Source organism: Drosophila busckii, chromosome 2L, assembly GCF_011750605.1.
Source record: "Drosophila busckii strain San Diego stock center, stock number 13000-0081.31 chromosome 2L, ASM1175060v1, whole genome shotgun sequence".
Classification (NCBI taxonomy): Eukaryota; Metazoa; Arthropoda; class Insecta; order Diptera; family Drosophilidae; genus Drosophila; species Drosophila busckii.
The window spans coordinates 8107185-8128289 of record NC_046604.1 but is presented as its reverse complement, the minus strand read 5'-3'; the positions used below and the strand labels follow the sequence as shown (position 1 = coordinate 8128289).

Below are 21105 nucleotides of genomic sequence, written 5' to 3'. Positions count from 1 at the left end.
TAATTTAATACAATAAATATTTATTCAAAGTAGCGTTCATATGCAGCTCAATGATTTGTAAGAAAAGTATTAAATAACGTATACGTAATATGAATTGAAACTATTGCTGTCTTTAAGCTAAATCTAACATTTAATAGTTCAAGCTATACGTTAAGCTATCGCCTGCATTTGATTATTAAACTTGCTCTAACATTTAATAATTAAAGAATCAATATTACGTATACGTTATCAGCAGCATTTGATTATTAAACTTGGAGGTGATAGCTTGTATTAAGGTATACGTAATTTCTTGCTGCTTGCCTATTAAACTTGACTATACATTTTTATATTATACCCAAATAACACATACCCATTCCAGTTGAGTGGCTATATAATGTGTGTATGTGTTAAACAATTCATATTGTAAGAGTTTGTTTGGCATGCTAAGAAATGCCACAAAAGTGTTTGCATAGCGCCAAAAGTAAAAATATTTTATCGACACGCACAACAAGAACACCTCACCCAATTCCTACCTCCCTCCCACCCCTGCTTGTAGACTTGATTCGCATGTTAACAACAAGCAGTTGGCATACTTCAAGCAAAGCCAAGCAAGGAATATAACAAAAAAATATATATATATGCTATATATATGTGTATATTATTGTGTTTTTATCTTTTGATTTAAGCTTTGTGCGACAAAAGCTTTTAATATGCAAATGACTAAATGAGCGACGCTTTGGGTGGGTGTTCGAGGGTGGTTTGGTCAATTGGTACATTTGCACATTTCATTAACGTGGCTAGCTGTATATGACCCCAAGGGCAACGCCTCACAAGTCTGAATACTTTACTCGCACTTAACTAGCTGACGCAGCGCCAAAGGACTACGACTGCGACGTTTAGATGTTGCCAATATGGGCTATATGTAAATGTGTGCGTGTGTGTGTGTGCTGCACACTTATTCATGCACATTTGCATATCATTATGTGAGTTTGGGCCATGCCAAGAACTCACACACAGCATAGTTGACTTGAAGCCTGGGCCAGGAGGCTAGCCTAGATTTAAGATTATGAGCCTGACTGCGTTTTGTGGGCAGCCGCCAATGCTCGGAGCATGCTTGGTATGCCAGTATGTAAATCTGCTTGAAGTGCCACACAGCAGTTAGTAGACGCAGGTGGCAAGTTATTAACTTCAAATTGTGGCAACAGACACGAGGCCAAGGCTCCAAGCTGGCTTTAAGTTGCAACCAACCAGCCAATTCAGCGCCTTCATAAATAGTTTACACTTTTTGTGGCAGTCTAATTAAGCAAAAGTTTGAGCTGGCACAACTTAAAATTAGGAAAATCTGCTTAGCTGCTGCTGCTGACTAACTATTGTCTGCTTCGTGACTGCTCAATTTAGCATTATGTTCATAATGGCAGCTCCCAGTGCAGCGCTCAAAATCCAATTAAACTTATAAAGTCAGTTTTTGCCCTTCAGACGTGACATATGAACAATTTAATTTTTTAATTGCCTCCCCCAAAAAAGCAAAAGCGAATAAGCAAGCTCAACAGAAAACTTGCAGACAGACAGACGCATAGATGTGCTATGACATTATCGCTGAGCCAATTTACCAAACAAAAAAACACAAATTCAAATTGCAGGCGTACCACGTCTGCAACCTTGAACCTTGAAGCAGCATAAGTCGTCGGGCTGAGCGGCTGAAGGCGCAGAGACAATACTTTGTTGTGCTTTTGCTGTTGTAATATTAGACAAGCCGAGTGTGTAGCTGTCGTCGTCGTCGTTGTTGTTGTTGCTGTACTCATTTGTGCTAGGCTAGGCGCCTGGGCGTAGGCAATGCCAGTCAGCCAGTCAGCCCGACGGTCGTCTGTTGTGCTTGTGCTCAGCAGCGTTTAAGTTGTGCGCTTTACACTAATAAGCAAAAGTGTCTAACGTAGCGTAACTAAATGCGAAAGACAAACATTTCATTAACAAACACGCAAAAAGTAGAAGGCAGAAAGAGGGAGACAAAGAGAGAGAGAGACGTAGAGAGATAGGTTTATATTGTAGCTATCCAGCCGGTTGACAGTTATGTGTGTTATATTTTTTCTTTAGTCCTCGCTCACCAAAAAAGGGCTGCCTAGCTGACATGTGTATGTGTTCACACATACACACGTGTCTGCTTTGTGTGTGGCGGCAGCAAAGCTTAGCTATGTTTGAGGGTGTGTTTGAAATTTCATAATATCTTTCATTTCATTCTTTGCTTTACTTTATTTTAAGCTCTTTGCTTGATTAGAAGGTGTTGCCATAAATGTCGCTCTCTATGTGTGTATGTCTCTTTCTCTTTGTGTGTGTGTGTGTGCGTGGCTGTTAACTTCAAATATTATTTCAGCTTTTGTGTGCTTGTTCATGTGTAATTTACGTTTGGCAAGTGCTTTATGACATCCAAGGCAGCAGAAATTTAATAAGACTTGGCAAAATGCTCAATCTTGTGTGTTAAAGTAATATTTGGCAGCATAAATTAGAAAGAAATTCAAATTTGTCTATCTAAGCCTTGCTAGAGAATTAAAAACAAGTCAAGTCTTTCAAATTCGAATTGAATGGAATTGAGCAAGTCAGGTGTGTATAAAGCTTACATTGAATTTTATAATTAAACGGAACTTGTTAAGCTGTTAGCGCAAGTAAACTTGGTCTTGCCTTGCCTTAAGCAACAGCTGGCAGCTCGCACCCGCTCTGTAACCTCAATCAGCAGCGTTATCCCGCTGAGCTGTGACGCATTTAAAAGCCACTCCCTCCACTCTCTAAGCTATATAAGATTCAAAGTGCCGCTGTTGCGCTGCTGCTGCTGCTGCTCAACGGGTGCGTTCAACTTTTACGTATTCAAGCGCTATAAATGTCATATTTTATCTGCTGCTGCCGTCCTGTGCTAAAAATAACAAGTTGCGAGCAAAGAACTTTATTAAAAATTTATATTATGTTGCTGCGGCTTTGGGTGCTGCGTGCTGCCCTTTGACTAGGCTAGTCGCTGAGTTTTAAAGTTTCGTCGCTGTTGGTTTCTATTTCGTGTTTTACGAGCTAGCAGCACAGCCTCAAAGTAGGCAATGATTTTTTCCACGCTGCGAAAGTTTATGTGCTATTTATAGTGTCCAAGACAAAATAAAAAAATAATAATAATAATAATAGAATATGCCAGGCTCTGACTATGCCAGGGGCAGTGGCATTTGTGTAATTTCGGGTTCGACTAGCAGCAGTCAAAAACATTAAAGAGGTTTGCCCTTTGGTGTAATTGAGTGAAAGTAAATATTTCTACTAAAATGTATATAGCAGAAGCTGTCGAGCTCAGGCAGCTGGTGCTGGCGCTGGCGCTGCGTACAAATGTATATGCTAATTAAGAAAAGTAAGTCCGGGTCAGTGTAGCAGAAGACCCTTAAGGCGACATGAGTACACAAAAGATAAAACACAAATGGCCTGAGCGTCTAAGCCGCAACAGAACCAACAGCTGAGCGTTGGCTATTTAAGCACAAAGCCGAGCCGAGCTAAGTTGAGCCGAGCCAGCAACTGCTTGATAATGCACAGTCTATAGTTTATTTAAATTAAACCTTTTTTCCACAGACGCTGCTGTTTCTTTTTCAATTAACTTTCTAGGCTAGCCGCAGAACAACAACAACAGCAACAATGACAACAGCCACTATAGCAAGTAGACAAACAGCTGCTGCTGCTGCTGCTGTTGATTATAATGATGACGACGATGGCAATGACGACGTTAGCGAGCAACGCTCAAGTTGAAGTCTAACAAATTGCAAAATCCACGTCAAGCCACACCTTGGGCAAACTGCTACGACTGCAGTCGCCTTAACTTAGCTATGCGCACACAGTGCGTATACTTAACGCCCAAAAGAACCCTACCCAGAGACCACTAAAACCACCAAGGAAAACAAGCAAGCAACGTTTGCCAGCTTAGAGAGCATTAAGGGGACAACGCAGTGCTGATCACTTGTCGCTTTGGCCAACGTAGCATTTTATTTAAACTGCAGTTAATTTTCACTAAAACATTTTAATTGTATTTTTGTAATCTGTCTTCCACTAGTTGTGCATGCGGCCCGGCCCGACCCAGCCCAGCCCAGCCAAGGCGAACGGCAGCCAAGTTGACAGCCAAACGACAAAGTAGCAGTTGACAAAATCCAAGGCACAGTGGTGAAAAAAATTGTAGAAATTGTCAATCAAATAAACATAAAAAATATTACAAATAAGTCTTTTCATCGAAGCAATGCTTACAAATACTTTTAGGCGAATTCGTTTAGAACATTTGTTTGCAACTTAACCTCACTTTCAACATTCAGCTTCATTCTAATGTCCGTACATAAATTTTGTTAATGCAATTTTTATTAATATTAAATTAAATATTTGCTGTAAGTGCTAGCACATTTTACCTTAAAGCAATTTGGCATTGCCTGGCCGCTTGAATCCTATTTGCTAACCTCTGCTTAATCCACATAAATCTTGAACACATTTGCGCTAATTTCCTTGTTGCACGTGCCACTGTGCATGGCATTTCCATTTTGGGTTGCTTTTGGTCTAGCAAAAACGGCAGTTTTACAGCTGTGGCCGAAATGGAAAAGCCACTACCATTTTTAATGCAATAAAAGTCAACTTAAAATATGCAAATTACGGTAGTTTCAAATTTGTGCAGACCGCCGCGACTTGACTAGCGAGCTCTCTCACTCTCTGACTCTCTCACTCTCTGTCTCTTGTTCGAGCTGCATAGTACTGAAGTGGAGCGTAGCCTGGTGCGAAATGTCATTAACATTTCTCTGGGCCATGGACTTTTAATTGTCTGCTCGGGCACTTTCTGTTGGTTAGGGGCGCAACCTCAGCGCTCGGCTTTGACCTGCGACCGGCGCGTCGTCTTTGAAGTTGGCCAAGACATTAATGTATATTAGTGTCGCCATAAATTAAAAGCATTTTACTGTTCATATTTGCGCAGACAGTGTCGCACTTAAATCTAATTGCAGCTCTGCCGAGTGCCGACTGCCGGTGCCGGTGCCGGTGCCGAGTGCTTAACACCAAATGCCTTTCGAAGTCGCCTTGGTTTCAAGTTAGCTGCATAAAGCATTTAGTAATCAAATACGCACCACACCCATCCCCAATGGGCGGCACTTAACACTCTTACGCGCACCACCACCAACAACAACAACAACAACAACAAAGCAAGCAACAAATCCACTAATGAGCCATATCAGGTTACAGCAACTACAAATTTTGAGCTGCCCTTTGTATTGTTTGGCTAAAAACACGCGCGCTCAGCTCACAAAGCAAAGCTCCCCCTCCCCCCTCATCACTTGGCCGTCAATAACACACAGCACTGAATATTGAGGGAGTTGCGTGGGCAGTGGGTGGCGCGTGGTAGGGTGGGCGAATGCTTTGTGTTTTGCAAGCGTTAAGCCGCTTAGCGCAAGGTGTCAAGTTTAAAAATCAATTACTTCAGCGCATTACAACAACAGCAAAAGCAAAAGCAACGATAACGAGAAATCGGCAGCCCCCAAGCCCCCCACAAAATCAAAAGCTCTAAGCCTGGGCGCGACTTTTGGTATCGGCTTACGACAAAAGGCAAAAAGCCAAAAACAAGAACAAAAAAGAAAACATAATAAAAGCCAAGCATATTTGTAAACACGAACTGCGTAGCGCAGCCAATCGACAAAAGTGCCTCAACTAACTGAACAGCTGCTCGCGATTACACAATAAATAAAGGCTTTGAAATCTGAGCTGCAAAGGCTTAAAGAGAGAGAGAGAGAGCTCTCCTCTATAACTTTGACATATTTAACGAAAATCAACACATGTCGCTGCCAATTTGCTTGCCAATTAATCAAACAAATTGTGCTCAACTTGTAAGCTGTAGACCGCTTTAATTTGTTAAAACAATGATAGATCTACTATGGCAGCAAAAAGTACAAAAATGTAGCATATTTTTAGGCAAAGTTTAGAGCTCAAATTACGCAACAAGTACAAGCAAGCGCACGCAGCCTTCCGCCTGCCTGAATACCTGCCCACGCTTTATGTAAACTACGCCGCGCAGCCTTTGATTGATGAAGCTGTCGCTGAATTTGGTGGGTGGTAGCCTGAGGCTTATGGAGCTCGACACAGGCTTCTTTCTGGACGGGTGTTAAACACTAATGGTAGCTTAAATTAGATTAGAGCTGCGTCCACAACTGAAGCGTGTGAGCCGTGACCAGCGCATTTGCTATATCCGCTTCCGTTTGCATTTGGATTTTTATATTCGCCGCTGAATTTATTTCAACTAACAAACAAGAAATTCCAGTCGGATGCCGGAAAAAATCAACTCATAAAAATCGCACAAAATTACATAAATAAGATTTATCGTAATAGTTGTTGCGCACCCAAACGACTACACAGACATTACGTATACGCAATGTGGGCCATATTTTTGCTTAGCCGCTGCTCAGCAACCCCAAGCCCGGGTGTTAAATTAAACGTAAAAATTGTGCTTAAAATTAAACATAAATATTTACTTACAGCCATTAAATTACCCTTTCAATTAGCAGGCACTTTGACTAGCCTAAGCCTTGAAGCTAAATTCGAAGCAAACAGACTCCAAATTAGGAAAATACCGTTTCGTACACTGGCCTTATAGCGTGTTCGGTGTGCGCTGTAGCTCTCGCTGTCGTGTTGGAAAAACTAAGCACAAATATTTCATTTTATGTCTGTGTATGTGTATGGAATTTCATGGCTACAAATAGTTAATGTACAGTTAATTATTACATAATCACTCGCCCGCACGATATGGCAACCGAGTGGCAACCTCTCAACCTGCAACGCCTACAGTTACGTTAAGTAAGCAGAAGTACGTTGACTCTACGCCTATACGTTTTGTTTGTTTATACAATTTGTGCCTTGTGCCTGCTATAAATATTAATTATAAAACGAAAATAAAATAACAAACAGCACGCGCACTTGCAATGATCATCATAACTGTAATTACCAAAGGGTTGACCAACACCGAACTGACCAACTGACCAACGGCCAACGGCATAATGAATTCAAGTATTCAATCGATGGGGCGCAACCTAATTCGGAATGCCCATTTATTGACTTGAGCCTCGAATGCTCAATTAGTTATGCAGCCTAAGCAGTTGCAAATGTCTTTTGTGAATGGCTCAAGTCCAGTGATTAATTGTGCCCACATTTTGTTCTATTCTTTCAATTAACTTATCTCAACTGTAATTGTAACGGTTATCAATTAACTCAACTTGCGGTTAAGTGTATTAATAAGTTATTCATTTATATTAGTTAGCAGGGCTAGTATAGAAGTGCTTCCAAGTTCAACTTATTAATAAATAGTAGGTTTAATATTCAAACAATATTTTATTTTGCTCCTTGAATGAATTTGTGTAATAAACTATTTTAGGGCTATCACCTAGCAAGTTAATAATAGCTTACAATAATTGTTACTCCTCCAATAAATTAGGTTTCAGCTAGGACACCCGAAGATGGCGCATTAAACATTTAAATAATCAAATTCCTTTGTTGCTCTTATAATTCAAACTTGACACTGATTTTTAGCGAATATAAAAATGCCACAATCACTACCATTTCATACGACTCCATTTGCATGCCACACATGCTTACTAGAGTTGTTAGAATAATTGTAATTTGTTCTTTATCTTTATCAAATGCATAATCAGCATAAAATTTATTTCATATTTATTAGCTTGTACTTCGGTTTAGTTTATGTTGCCTTTGCATTTACATTATTCTAACAATGTTAGCCTTTAACATAAAACCCAGACACACACAAACACACACACAAGTAAAATGTCAACGAAAACGTAATAAAAGTAAAATTTTTGCCATTTGCTTGTTGGCTGTCGTAGTCGGTTTTCTTGTACTTAACCCTTGGCCTCCAACGCGCTCTCTCTCTCTCTCACTTGCTGCCCCTTTGCTTCTTGCATGTACGTATGTATGTATTGTATAATAATAACATAAAATAATTTATGGCAAATGAAAGTCACAAAAATGTGAGGCTAGGCAACAAAGTTTTTGCTGCAGCCTCTTGGCCATGCGGAGTGTGGCGCAGCTGCCAATGCCAAAGCCAAAGCAGTGAGTTCTATAGAATTTTGTAGCATGTTTTTAGGCAACTAGACGCACACACACGCGCGCGCACATGTACATGTACATGCATATAGAGAAGAGTGTACACAATAAGGCGCAGTTTGTATGGCCAGTGTGCCTTGTTCCTTGTGCCTTGTGCCTTGGGCACATATTACATTGGCTCAAATAAGAAAACGTGAAACTTAAATTTTGTATAGATTTTAAGCTGACTGCGCTTTCAACCAACGCCAACGTTGCAATCTGACTTTGTAACCTGATCCTAGTGTAGCGTGTACACTATGGCATTCATGGCTGGCTGGCAAACTTGAAGGCGCTTTGTTTTAAAAGCTTGCGCCCGAATCCTTTGAATTTGAAGCACGCGCTGCATTTGATGTTAGCAAAATTCGCGGCGCGGCACAAATTCGCAAAATTTCTGCGCACAAAGGCGCACAAAAATGCAGCCAGACGACGAAGGACCTCAGCATGGCGTTGTCCTTTGTGCCCGAGCACGTAAATTGTGCAGATAAGCGACGTAATTTGCTTTTTGTCTCGACACTAGCTCACGCCCCAAACCATAATAATAAGTGAAAATGCTTAACAGAGCTTTGTGCAAATAAGAAATGCACAACTTTTTTCGCAAATTCCTTGCCGAATCTCTATAGATTTAAAAAGCAATTAAGCAGTTGCTAAAAAACAATTGCGTCAACTTTAATTTAAAGATAGTTGCATTTGCATGCAAGCAAATCATTTTAACTGCTAACTACTAGCAGCTGTTATTCTCGACATAGCCAAGAACCTATTTGCTGTCTGGCAGACTCACTTCACTTTTAATTAATTAAAGCCGCAGGTGGGCTAGCAAAATACCTGTAGTGAAGCAGCAGCTGGCAACCTGCTTGTCAATTCATCTCAATGGTAATTAAAAATTTAGGCAAATTTTGTCAACAGTTTGGCGCTAGTCAAGTTCATTGCCTATTTGCAACAAGCCAAGTTTGTTGGCAAGCAGTTTAATGAGATGCTCACAATTTATAGCCTTAACCCTTTGGCTGTCTTTAGTGTATAAAATTGTTGAGATGGAATATGCTTGGATTAAAATTATGTAGGCTGCTTTGCTTTTCGTTAGCCTACAGTTTACTTTCACCTTCGAGTCTAGAGCATTTTATACTTTTGCAAAGTCAACTCTGAAACTCTTTTCATCCTCTAACGGTATTTTGTTTTATTTGCATTGTTGACGTGGCGCCCCCAATCTCAAATACAATTAGTGGCATACGTTGAGTGGCGACAACTTGCAACTTGTTTTTGCTGTTTGTTTATATGCCAGAAACCAAAAAAGGAGAACCCAAATTCACTTGCAATGCGGGCTAGCACACGGGTTAATCCCTCACTGGAATACACCTGAACAAACTAAGCACTCACTAAAAAACGAGAAGAGAAGCGAAGCAGCAGCGGCAGAAAAAAGCTCCCACAGCTCCGCAAATAACAAACACGTGCTCATTTTTGGTGACGTTCTTACTTGTGCCATCTTTTTCAGTGAGTTTTTTGTGTGCCACAAAGTTTGTCCGGGTTACTGCGGTGACGTCGTCGTCTCCCGGAGGCGGCAACTGCTGCACTCAACATGTTGACAAGTTTTTCGGTTGTGCGAACAAAACTTACCAAATGGCCAAATGTCAGTCGACCACTCAGTTAGGCGGACAGACAGACAGACAGACAGTCAGTCAGTCAGTCAGTCAGTCAGTCCTTCGTTCAGTCAGGCAGTACGTCATTTAGTTTGCGCTGCATACTTTTAGGCGCCTGCTTAGCTGACATGCATTACTGCACTCGCTGTCGCTGCTGCTGTCACACCCGCGCAACTCTCTTCGCTCTCTCTCGCACACTCGAAAGATTTATTATGGCCGCCATCGTTGGACTCGCTGTTGCTTTTGCTATTGCTGTTGTGGATTTTGCTTCGTGTGATAAAATGCTTGACACTTTTCTAAACGGCCAAAGTTTTTGGCTGCCAAGAGATTTTATACCCTTTCTCACCCCTTTGCTTGAGCCCAGTCGCTGCAGCTAGAGCTACTTTTTAATGCGTTATAATGCTTCTCTCTCTCTCTCTCTCGCGCGCTCTCTCCAGATCGCTTCTCGCTCTGTTTTGCTTGCAGTTTGTTGACATTGTCTGGCTTACAGAGCGCATAAAGTGGAAATGATTTACGCAGTTTTCCACTTGCATACGAGTAAATGTACCAGTGTGTTTTTTGCTATACCTGTCTCTCTCTTTCTCTCTTGCTGTGTGTGTGAGTGTGCTTGGCCTAAAGTGCCAGGCATAATAAATAGCCCAGCTTTGGGCCAGACACTTTTGTCAAATAGCTCGTTGCTACCAAAACCATGTGAAAAGTGTTTTGCCAAAAGTTACCTGAGAGGGTGAGAGTGAGAGCGCGCCTCACTGCGAGAGCTTAAGCCCACACAAGTTACACCAAACCAGCATTAAATGTATAGCCAAACAGACCAACTCCAGCTAGCAGCTCGCTGGGTATTCAGGTAACGATAACTGCAGCAGCTGCCAACCGGGCAACAACTTTTCAATCAACTTTGCTGCTTGACTTGCCTTTTGGTGTTGCTGCCTTTTAGCAGCGCTTGAGTTTGTCACCAAAACAATTTGTGTGACGTTTAGAAAGCAATTTTACAAGCAATCTCTGTAGCGCAGGGCTTTAGCATGTTTTTTGGTCCAGCAACTTTTGACTAGAAACTTATTTAATGAGTTGCTTTCAAATTTGTTTGACCGACTTAAATAACCAAACTGTTTACTGCCACTACGTAAAATTAATCTTTTTCAAATTAATAACTAGGAGCTTATTAAATGTAATTGATTGACTTTAAAAGCTTTAACTTTTGTGTCTATTAACAGTAGGTTTCAGCTACTGATATGTTAAGCTATAATATGTTATTTCGACCTGCGCTAACTACCATAAAATTGAATCTAAATTACTTATAATGCTTCCATATTTATTTAAAATAGTACAAATAGGTTTATCTGCTTAATAACATTTCTAACTTTTGGTTCAATAGTTTTACAAAAAATATATCTGATAAATAATTGATTTTTAATTATGCTGATTTTTAATATGATAAAGTTCGTATTAGTAAAAATATTTTGATCATTTAGAAACAAAAGCTGACTAATAAAGCTTACCTCAATTTGTGGTCTATAATTCGTTTTAAATCAATATTAAAATATTATTGTGGACTAAAATTAATCAACTAGTACCAGACAAAAAAAAAAGTCGGTTCTACAAATATTATTTAATTATTTGATGTACGTATAAGTTAATATTAAATTCGATTTAAGTGTTATCGAACGATCTTAATTGGATTTGCTTTAATTCACGAACTCTCTTCTTCTGCTAATGTTCAGCTGTTATGTTAAGCTGATGCTTCTGTTAAGCAACGATTCTGTTATAACCTAACAGAGTAAACAGAATAACTCACTGTCACCTCACATTACTTTTTTGAATGAATAATAGCTTTAACTCAAATTCATTTTTAAATGTTTAGCTACTATGTATAACTCTTAATACTTATTCCAGACACAATTAAAAATATTATTCCCAACATTTGACCTGTTAAATCTATATTTATTTTATTCATTTATTTATACACCCTTGTCCCGATTCCCCGAAGTAATTGCACTGTAACATTTGTAACGGCATTCTGCTTGTTTTCCGCTACTGTCATGTTGTTAAAAATTCCATAAGCGTTTGTTTTGTGCTAATGGAGAGTTTAGGTGAGCGAGTTGAGCGATAAAAGTGCAGCGCAGAGCGCTGGCAACCGTAACAAAGTGCAGCGCGGCAGGCAACAACACAAAGAAGAAGCAGAAGCAGACCAAAATGAAATCATAAATGCCGGGACACGTGCTGTGCCAGCGCAGCCAGGCCACGTGCTTAGCCTGCTTGTGCCAAATGGCTGGCTCTATCCCGTATTTGGCACAACGAGGTGTTAAAGTTTTTGGCAACAGAAAGTCGCGTGCTCTGAATGCGAGTTAGTTAATATTTAAATTTATTTATTGGACAGCCTTGGAGCCCGGTGCACAGCCTGGGCACCCATTTAAAATAATCAGGCAAAGTACAAGGGCGTATAATAAAAAACTGCATGGCCAACTGTAAACTGTAACACTTACCGTGTGCATCCTTGCCCAGTCCAGAAGCCGGCCCAGTGTACCGCCATGTCCTGCAGATCCTCCGCCCGTCCGCTCGCCCATGCTGGCATGCTGGTGCGCTAATGTGACCGGCATTACCAGCGTCGAATTGAGAGCCAGAGCGAGCAGCAGCGCCATAAAAATTTTCCACATTGTTAACGTGGCCATTTGACTTTTATTGCACTTCATTTTCGTGCTTTGCCTTTTAGCTCTCTGTCTCTCTCTCTTTCGCTCCTTGGCGAAAAATATTTCTTATTTTTGTTGTAATTTTCTTTTTAGAGCAAACTAGCGTTTGCTTCTGGACTATTTTTCTATTCGTCGCTTGTTGATTTTAATTTGATGTGACTTAAGTTGGATTTGGTTTGCAGATTTTCAGTTGCGTCCGGCAAGTGCTGGCTGCGTTTTTTTTTTTTTTGTTTTTCTCTCTTTTCGGCTGCGACTGCTTTGCCAGTTTATGCTTCACTACGTCCTACGTCCTTTGCCTGGGCTGCGGCTCTGCATCAGCTTCTAGTGGCGGCGGCAGCACATTTCGATTTTTCCTGCGGCGCTGCGACGGCAGCAGCAGCTGAAAGAGCACACAGAACGAAAAGTATATATATAAGAGAAATGCCATCAGCTTGGTTGAGTTGAGTTGAGTTTGGGAAAAGTTTTTTTTTCGGTCGCGCGGGTTGTGGGCTAGTTAGGAAGTTGAACAAGTTTTCGTTAAAGTCAAATTGAAGCCGCAATTATCGAGTTGTAAGGCTGTAGGACACGCCTCCTCACACACACACACACACACACACACATACAGATGTGACCATTCCCAAAGTGAGTGCTAAGCCAACTAAGCCACCTTTTTGGTTCAGCTGTCAACTTGTTAAAACAAAACGAGTAGCTTTAACCTCGCCTGTATTTTATGCTTCGAGAAGTTCCGAAGCACACAGTGAATTATTAAGCATATGATAAAACCTTAATTACCAAGTGGTATAGACGAAAAATTATGAATATTCATTTTGGTAAAAGTCTACAAATGGAATTTGGAATTTTGAAGTTCCGGGAAAGGATGCTGTTGCCAAGTGAATGCTTAGTATGAATAAAATATGTATTGCAAAACTTTTCTAAATACATTTACAGTTTAAATATGCTAATAACATTTTAAGCGCTGCGGTTAACAATTAAAAAACTCAATACATATGTTAATAACATATTCTGTTAAGCTACATTTTGCAGACTCTGCTTTTATGTTAATGTGTTAACAGAACTTAATCCCTTCAATAACATTTTCTGTTAAAGCTATAAATGGCAGACGAGCTATGCTTAATTAAACTTACAAAGCAAACTGAACCCAAACAGAAAAATTTCAATAAAACTCTGCATTATGTTTTTCTTCTAACGTTAATATATTACAATATTCAATCATGTCAGAGAGATCTCAGTTTGTGAATTTCTTTGAACAGCAACTCCTACCACGACTCAATGTAACAAAAAACTCGCAGCATTTCTCATCTCATCTCATCAGCCAACCCATTGCGTGATAAGGCCACGAATCATTTCAGCAGAAGCAGCATCAGCAGCAACAAACAAAAATTTACAATTTCCGGCAAGTCCCTTAGCTCTTTCACAGTTATAGATTGCCAGTGCTCGATATAGGGCTTGCCGTGAGCACAGGAAACACAAAAGACGGGTAAAAGAAAATAACAAACATAAAAATTAAGGTACCCCCCGAAGAAAATTTAAAGGGCTTTGGCCTGCATATAATCTGTAAAAATTTTCTCAAATGCAAATAATAATGATTTGCAAATACAAAACGTAACTGACAAAGAAAACTCGGATATAAATAGAAAAAAAGGTAGACAAGATAGTAACAAAAGAAAGGCAGCGCTAATAAATAGACACAAAAGGTGTTTCGTTCAACGAAGGTTGCAACAGATACAGCTAAGGCCAAAGGCAGCAAATCAATAGCAAGTCAGACTGAGACATTTCTTACCTTTTTTAAGTTTGTCTGTGACCTTTTTTACACTGCCCAGATTGCGAGCATATTGGGTTACAGCATGAAGAGTGTACACAGCCAAGTGTAAGGGCATTCAAACTTCGATATTTGTCTCTCTTGGCAGTCACATCTCATTCCATTGTCGTTTTGTCAACGTGCCCGCTGAGTGTCTTTAGCATGAGCACATGCAGGCCTTAATAATGATAAGGAATGTAAGACATTGTAATAAGCGAGCGAAATGGTCGTCAGATAAGCACAAACAATAGAAGGTGCCAATGTGAGAGCAATAATAAGGCCCCAGTTGATAATGCGCCCACGATAATAATAATGCCGTCTGATGGAGGCGACAATGATAAAACTAATGGACCAATGGCAATTATGGAAAATTTGCTTAGCCCCTTGTATTTGTATTTGTTGCTGTTGCTTTGTTTTTTCCAGTTTTTTGAGATGTGGCATAATGTGAGTATAAAAAATTGAATGGACAGCATCAACTACACTTGAGCAATTTGCGCACAGTCGAGTGCGCACATTACCCAAAGAACAAACACAAATACACTCACACATACATATATATATAGAGACAGAAGTGGAGGTGGAGAGCGCGGCAAACAGAGCACAAAACAAATACAATAACAAAGAGCAGAGCAAAATCAACATGGCATACAGACGCCGGAAACGGAAACGTCGGCCGGTCGAACGAACGACCGAACGACCGACCCACCAACCGATAGACAAACATTCAAACAGCAACAGGAAAATGCCAAGGACGTGGGGGAAACTTTGTATCTAAAGCAACAAAGCGATATGGAAAATTTAAGGCATAGGTGAACAACTAATGCACTTAATTAAGTAGCAGTTTTATATTTTAAATAAGGAATTTAGTTCATTAAAGCATTAAATTAATATTAAAATATAAACAAAAATATTAAACCCCAGCTCCAACTATAAATTGATCAAACCGTTGCTTATTTGATATTTAGCGCTACTTCTCGATTAGCTCAAGACAAAAATCATTTATTATGTACATAAGGAATTGAATTAAATTAAAATATAAAAAATATATTCAGCTATAATTGGCTCCAACTTTAAATTGATAAAAGCTTTGCTTACTCGATCTTATTAGCTCTACTTCTCTTTCATAATTCCTCAATAATTAGACTAATCCGTATATACTCTACTCTTATGAAGAAGCTAAAGCAAAATAGGGTTGCCAGCATTTGATAGACATTCTTTATTGTATGGAGGCAGCCGTCGGTTACAGTCGCTGCTCAGCTCTTGGGCTAACTGACTGAATGACTGACAGACTTGACAGACGGACTGCATGAGTGAGTGAGTGAGTGGGGGAGTCAAGCGACTGAAGTGCCACTGACATGCGCTCATATGTGACTGTCTGTGTGTGTGTCTATCTATCTGTGTGTGTGTGTGTGTGTGTGTAGCTGTAAAGCACTTCAGACAATGGCCCGTCAATAGCCTGCTGCTGTGGCATTTGCTGCGCTTAAGCTCGAGTTAAACCGAGAGCGCTTTCGCTGTAGTTTATTATACCCGGTCGTCTCATTTCGTTTGCTATTTTGTCTAAATAAATTTTTATCGTGTGCAAAAATGGCGGCAGTCCATCAGGTTGCGGCTCTAGTAGCTCTGCTGGCTCTCTCTCTCTCTCTGGCTAGAGTCTGGACTAAGCTGGTTTGGGGCGTTATTCATTTATTCATTCAGTACACTCAAACACTCAGTTGCTGTTTCTTATGGTTTTTGTGGTTATTGAAGCGATCATTTGGAACATGCACAGCATTTTCATGTTTGTTATATTCGCTTCATTTTCTTTCGTTACGTTACATTTCGTTTCGTTGCCGTAGCATGTACGTTTTTGCTTTCGAACGTTGTCCACTCATTTCATTGGCATGGCATGGCTCCCCTTCTTCGCTTATGCTTGTGCTCTGCTCATTATTAATGGCCAAAACGTTTAATATGCGAATTTAAGAAAATTACTTTCATAACACGACATTAATGGCGACATATAAATGGCATTAATACACACACAGTCGCACACACACACACACAGAAAGCAAAGCTACCCTGCTAGCTGTCTGAGCTTATAACGCATATCTGATTTTTAGTGTCGATGAGATTTATGTTTACCGATTGGTCAGTCGCCAACGCTACGCTGACTTATGGGCAGCGCTTAAGTCGCGGATTTTTATACACACGACGCTTGGTGTGTGTCCAAAAAAAATTTATGAACGCATCGCAGATACGATAAACGATAAACACACATATATATTGCTATGGCTGTGGAAATAACTTGTCGGAGCATATATCATTGCCTCATGGGCAGCTTGCGGTTTGTGTTTGCGTTGCAAATGAAATGAAAGCGTTTTTAATATACATTCCATTTGGCACATAAAGAGAGCGCAAGTAAATGTGACAATATTAATATCGAAAATATGGCAAAATTGAACAGAAGATCAAACACATTTAGGGCTTATCCATAACCCCAATATATATAACAGTTAGCCGAAGCTTAGCAAGGGTTTGGCAATGTCGAGTTGCCAACTTGACTGCCTGTTTCAATAAACGTATGCAAATATTCAATTTTATGAATATTTTCTTGTCTGCTACTTTCTTTTTCATTTTTTTGACAAATGATGAGACCAAACAAAAGCCAGCCTGGCAAACAAACTTTTCACACCCACAGACACACACACAGACAGACAGAAATATGAAAAGGATGTGCCGCATTTGCTTATCAAAATTAAAATGAAACCGCACACACAAATTGCCAGAGAGAGAGAGAGACTGAGAGAGACCGAGAGTGATAGCTGGAGACAGAAGCCATAAATACGGAAATGCAGATGCCTTAAAGTTTTTATTTTCATCATGCAACACACACACACATATACACACTCACGAAAAAAGGACTGCGTGTCCTGTGCGCATTTATGTTGTTGGCATTATTTAAAGCAGCCCAATGCTCGGCACAAAGTAAATTTCAATTTAACCTTCATCGAGCAAAACTCATTTATATTTATAAATGCGCCGACAACGAAGTGGAGAGCACAGGAAACGAGTATAAATAAATGCCAAAGTGGAGAGCGCAAAAAAAAAAAGAATAAAATAAAATAAGAAAACGACCGAAAGCAAATACGAGTGCGAGCACAATAAATAAACTGCGTGTGTCTGTGGCCATAATAAAAACACAACAAAATATACACACACAGACTCACACGAAAGCACACACACGCAACACGCTGCAGAGCAGGCATCATAATAATAATAATAAAAATAAAAGTAAGCAGCTAAGGCACGACAAAAGGGATAAGAATCCATCAAACTTGCAGATAAGCCAAAATCCAAGATGAGCTCGCATCGACTACTCGAATTCCTTTAGCCCACCCAAAAATTTGGAAAAACTGCAAATATATTCATGGCTTCACTTTACTTGCCACTCTCTTCTCTCTCCTATCTATCTGCACTCAAAAAGTAATGCTTCATTTTGTTAATATAACAATCTCATCATTGAATATACTACAGCAAATGCAGGACAAGCCCAAGCCAAGCCAAGGGACCAAGTCAAAGAAACTACAACTTTGTTTATGCTGCCGTCGAGCACTAAAAGTAGCAAAGGGAAGTGATAGTAATAGCAATAGCAACAACAACAACAGCAGCAGTATAGCCAAGAGCTATTAATATTTAATCTATCAGCTGAAGTATATATATTTTTAGCTAGTATTCCTCTATATATGCTTAAAGTGAAGCCTTTAATATTGGATTTTACACATTCGTTAGAGTTTAACTAATTTAGCTCTACTCACATAATGAAAACTAATTGTTAAATACGTTTTATAGCTTTAAGACAAATACATAGTCTGCAATTAATACTAAAAATAACAGAGTAAATTCATATACTAAAATAATAAAATTCCCTTGTAATTATTTTAGATGTGATTGATTTGATTATTTTATTAAATCAGAAAATGCTTTAACAATAAATTGAATTGACATTTAAGCCTTCTTTTGCTAATTGGTAGTAAACGTTTTATTTGGGATGAATTACATATTTAATAAAAAATAACCGATTCTATATAATTTATATTTTTAGTAGCCAAGTAAATTGATATGTCCACACATATGTGCTGCAGTTTTGTAGAGGAGCCTCCAATTGGTTTTAGCTCTCTTCAGTACTAAGTACTGTGTATGTCGCATTTAGTAGGATTTCCAAGAAAATTAATTAATTTAAGTGCTATTCGTAAAGCTATTAATAAGTGCTAAGCATTTGCAGTTACTCGGATTGAGACAAAAGTCTTATGTTGGTCAGTGTTTCAGACTATTTATACACTCATCCATTAGTTGATATGAATATCATTAACATACATTAAAATTAGAAGCAAGCCCCAATCAGAAATGTTTAAAATTCTTGTCCATTTCAAATGAGTTTGCAGTAAACTCAAGACAAAAAAGTAAATTGTTGTTAGGAATTGTTGTGCTCAATCTAGTTATTTGCTAGTTAGTTCAAATTGAATTTATTATACGCTTAAATTTTGTATGCCACTTGCAGAAACTTTTTCTATTACGAGCTTTATGTTGTTAGTCGCTGCTAAGACTTAGGTGGAAAGAAAAGTTTTGAAAGTGTTAATGAGCGCCTTTCACACAGAAAAGACTCTAACTCATTATGATGGCAAAGGAATTCTAGCTTTTCATAATATCATACTACTCATGCTTCTCTATTTGATTCAATATATATTTAATTGTTTACACGCTTCAAATTATTTCCAACTTAACTGTAACTGTAACTGTAACTGAAGTGGGGTAAAAGTTTATGAGCTGAACACACTGAACTCCAGACTAGCAATTTTTTCACTGTTGTTTTTTTTTTTGTTGCTTACTCATGCTAACTTATTGTTGTTTTTGTTATAAAAGTGGGTGTTGCTGTTGTTCAGATCGATTACCGTTACAAGTGCAAGACACTTGAGCGTAAAAACGCAAGCGCGCACGTGTCCACAATTCGCTGCTTTATTTTCCCCCCATTTATTGCTCAGTTGTTGCTGTTGCTGGCGCCTGTTGTTGGTTGCTGTCTGTCATTAGGAAGATTGATTTCAGAAGCGTGGAACATTTCTACACCATTGTTGTGGTAACCGCACGCAAAATCAGCCGCTGAAGATACTGCTTTGTATATTCTCCCATCCCATCCCACCCCAGACGCTAGTACTCCGCACGCATTTTCTCTGAATTTGTTTTTGTTTGTGTTTTGCTTTGTTCTGTTCTGTGAGGCGTAGATCATTTTGATTATTTCTAGCTGCACGTTTTGTTCTTCGTAAATAGCTATATTTATTTTATTTTCTAATATTGAATTGCGTGTGTTACTATTCACTTGTGAAACAAGCAGCTAAAACTGGTTGGTGACCAATAAATACACTTGACTACGAAGCGCCACCAAAGAGTCACAAACACATTAAAAAAAATAAAGAAAAAGTAAGCAGCTATTTTGAATTAATATTTTGTATATATTATATAATTATAATGTTTGCATAAGCATTTTATATTAAAAAATATGATTAAAAAAAATATCAGTTGACAGCAAACCAAATTTATAATCTAAAAGAGTTTGTAAAGTTAATACGAAAATTTATGCATTCAATCTTTTAACAAGCAACATAAATCATAAATTTATTTACAAGAAATGACATGTTATTCACTGCCAGAATTATAACTATCTCCATTCTCAATTTATTATTAAAGTTGTCTTTAAATTGATGGCATTCGAGTATAAATTTCTTTTTGAATTGCATAAAACTTTGAGAGTTCATATCTACCCTAAACTACGTATAATATATATATATATATATATATATATATACAACACACATGTATGTGTGCCCCAGCGAGTGCTTTGAATTGTGGTAGCTAAAAAGTACATTAAAATCACATTAACCCGTCAACGTTTAACGCTGCGTATACGCAACTTTTGTTTATGCGCTTTGGCTAATGCCCCTTTTTGAAGTTGAAACGCACACAAATTGGTTTTCAGGCTTGCTTAGCATTTTGATAAGACCAATCATATATGAATATATATATATGTGTGTATATATTTATTTACATGTTTGTCTATTTCGACTGACACAAACTAACCCCAAGTAAAAGGGCTACCCTTATGGGTGCTGGCATTTAAAATACCAACATACACATATATATGTAGTATCTGCAAACGTAATTGGCTTTGCGCTATAAACTTCAACAATTGTTTGGCACACATCACGCATACACAAAGCCCCGCACCGTGCCCCCCGCTGTTTGGCACCCAAATGGGGCATTAGGCTTAAAATCAACGGCTTGTGGCCGGGTTGAGGGGTTGGCTTTTGGTTTGGGGCTTTGTCAAAATTTTTGTGGACAGTTGCTGTCACAAGCAGCTTATCAAAAATACAGTATTCAAATTTTTATAACTGCTATACAGTAGCGAGCTGCCAACCAAAATCAGCAAACGCTTTATTTCTGGGAAGTACCCCGTATATGGGTTTGACCTCAGCTCGTGCGTGCTCTGTTTTTGGCCAATTGGCTGGTCTGCTAATTTGTGCAGGACTAACTGGTTTTTGTTTGCTGCTCATTTGCATATTTCAATTGTGAATTACGTAGCTTTCCAGGTCAATCTTTTTCCCTAATTTATCTTTCTAATTTATTTGCATTAAACTTTAACTATGCAAAAAGAAGTAGCAAAGTCTGCTGTCAAGCGGCATTCTTCGCTTACCCTCGCTGGCGACTAATGAAAAACTACATACAAATTTAATAAACAAGCAACAGCAACTGAAACAGCAACATCAACAGCAACAGCAAAGTAGCAGCCAAGTTCTCGTCGGAGCCAAGTAGAGCAATTTAGGGCATGCAGAAATTTCTTTTTAATGCGAGCTACTTAAGCCAAGTT

General features: G+C 39.0%; 1 protein-coding gene across 1 annotated transcript in view; it reads right to left on the bottom strand.

The window, feature by feature from the left end:
* Positions 1-12398, bottom strand: part of LOC108607930 (neural cell adhesion molecule 1-A) — a gene marked incomplete at its 5' end in the record, with an annotated part of 58816 nt that extends 46418 nt beyond the window's left edge. The window contains one exon of the mRNA XM_033294152.1: positions 12212-12398. Coding sequence (XP_033150043.1) covers positions 12212-12398 — 187 coding nt within the window. The remainder of the gene's footprint in view (positions 1-12211) is intronic.
* Positions 12399-21105: the final 8707 nt, after the last annotated feature.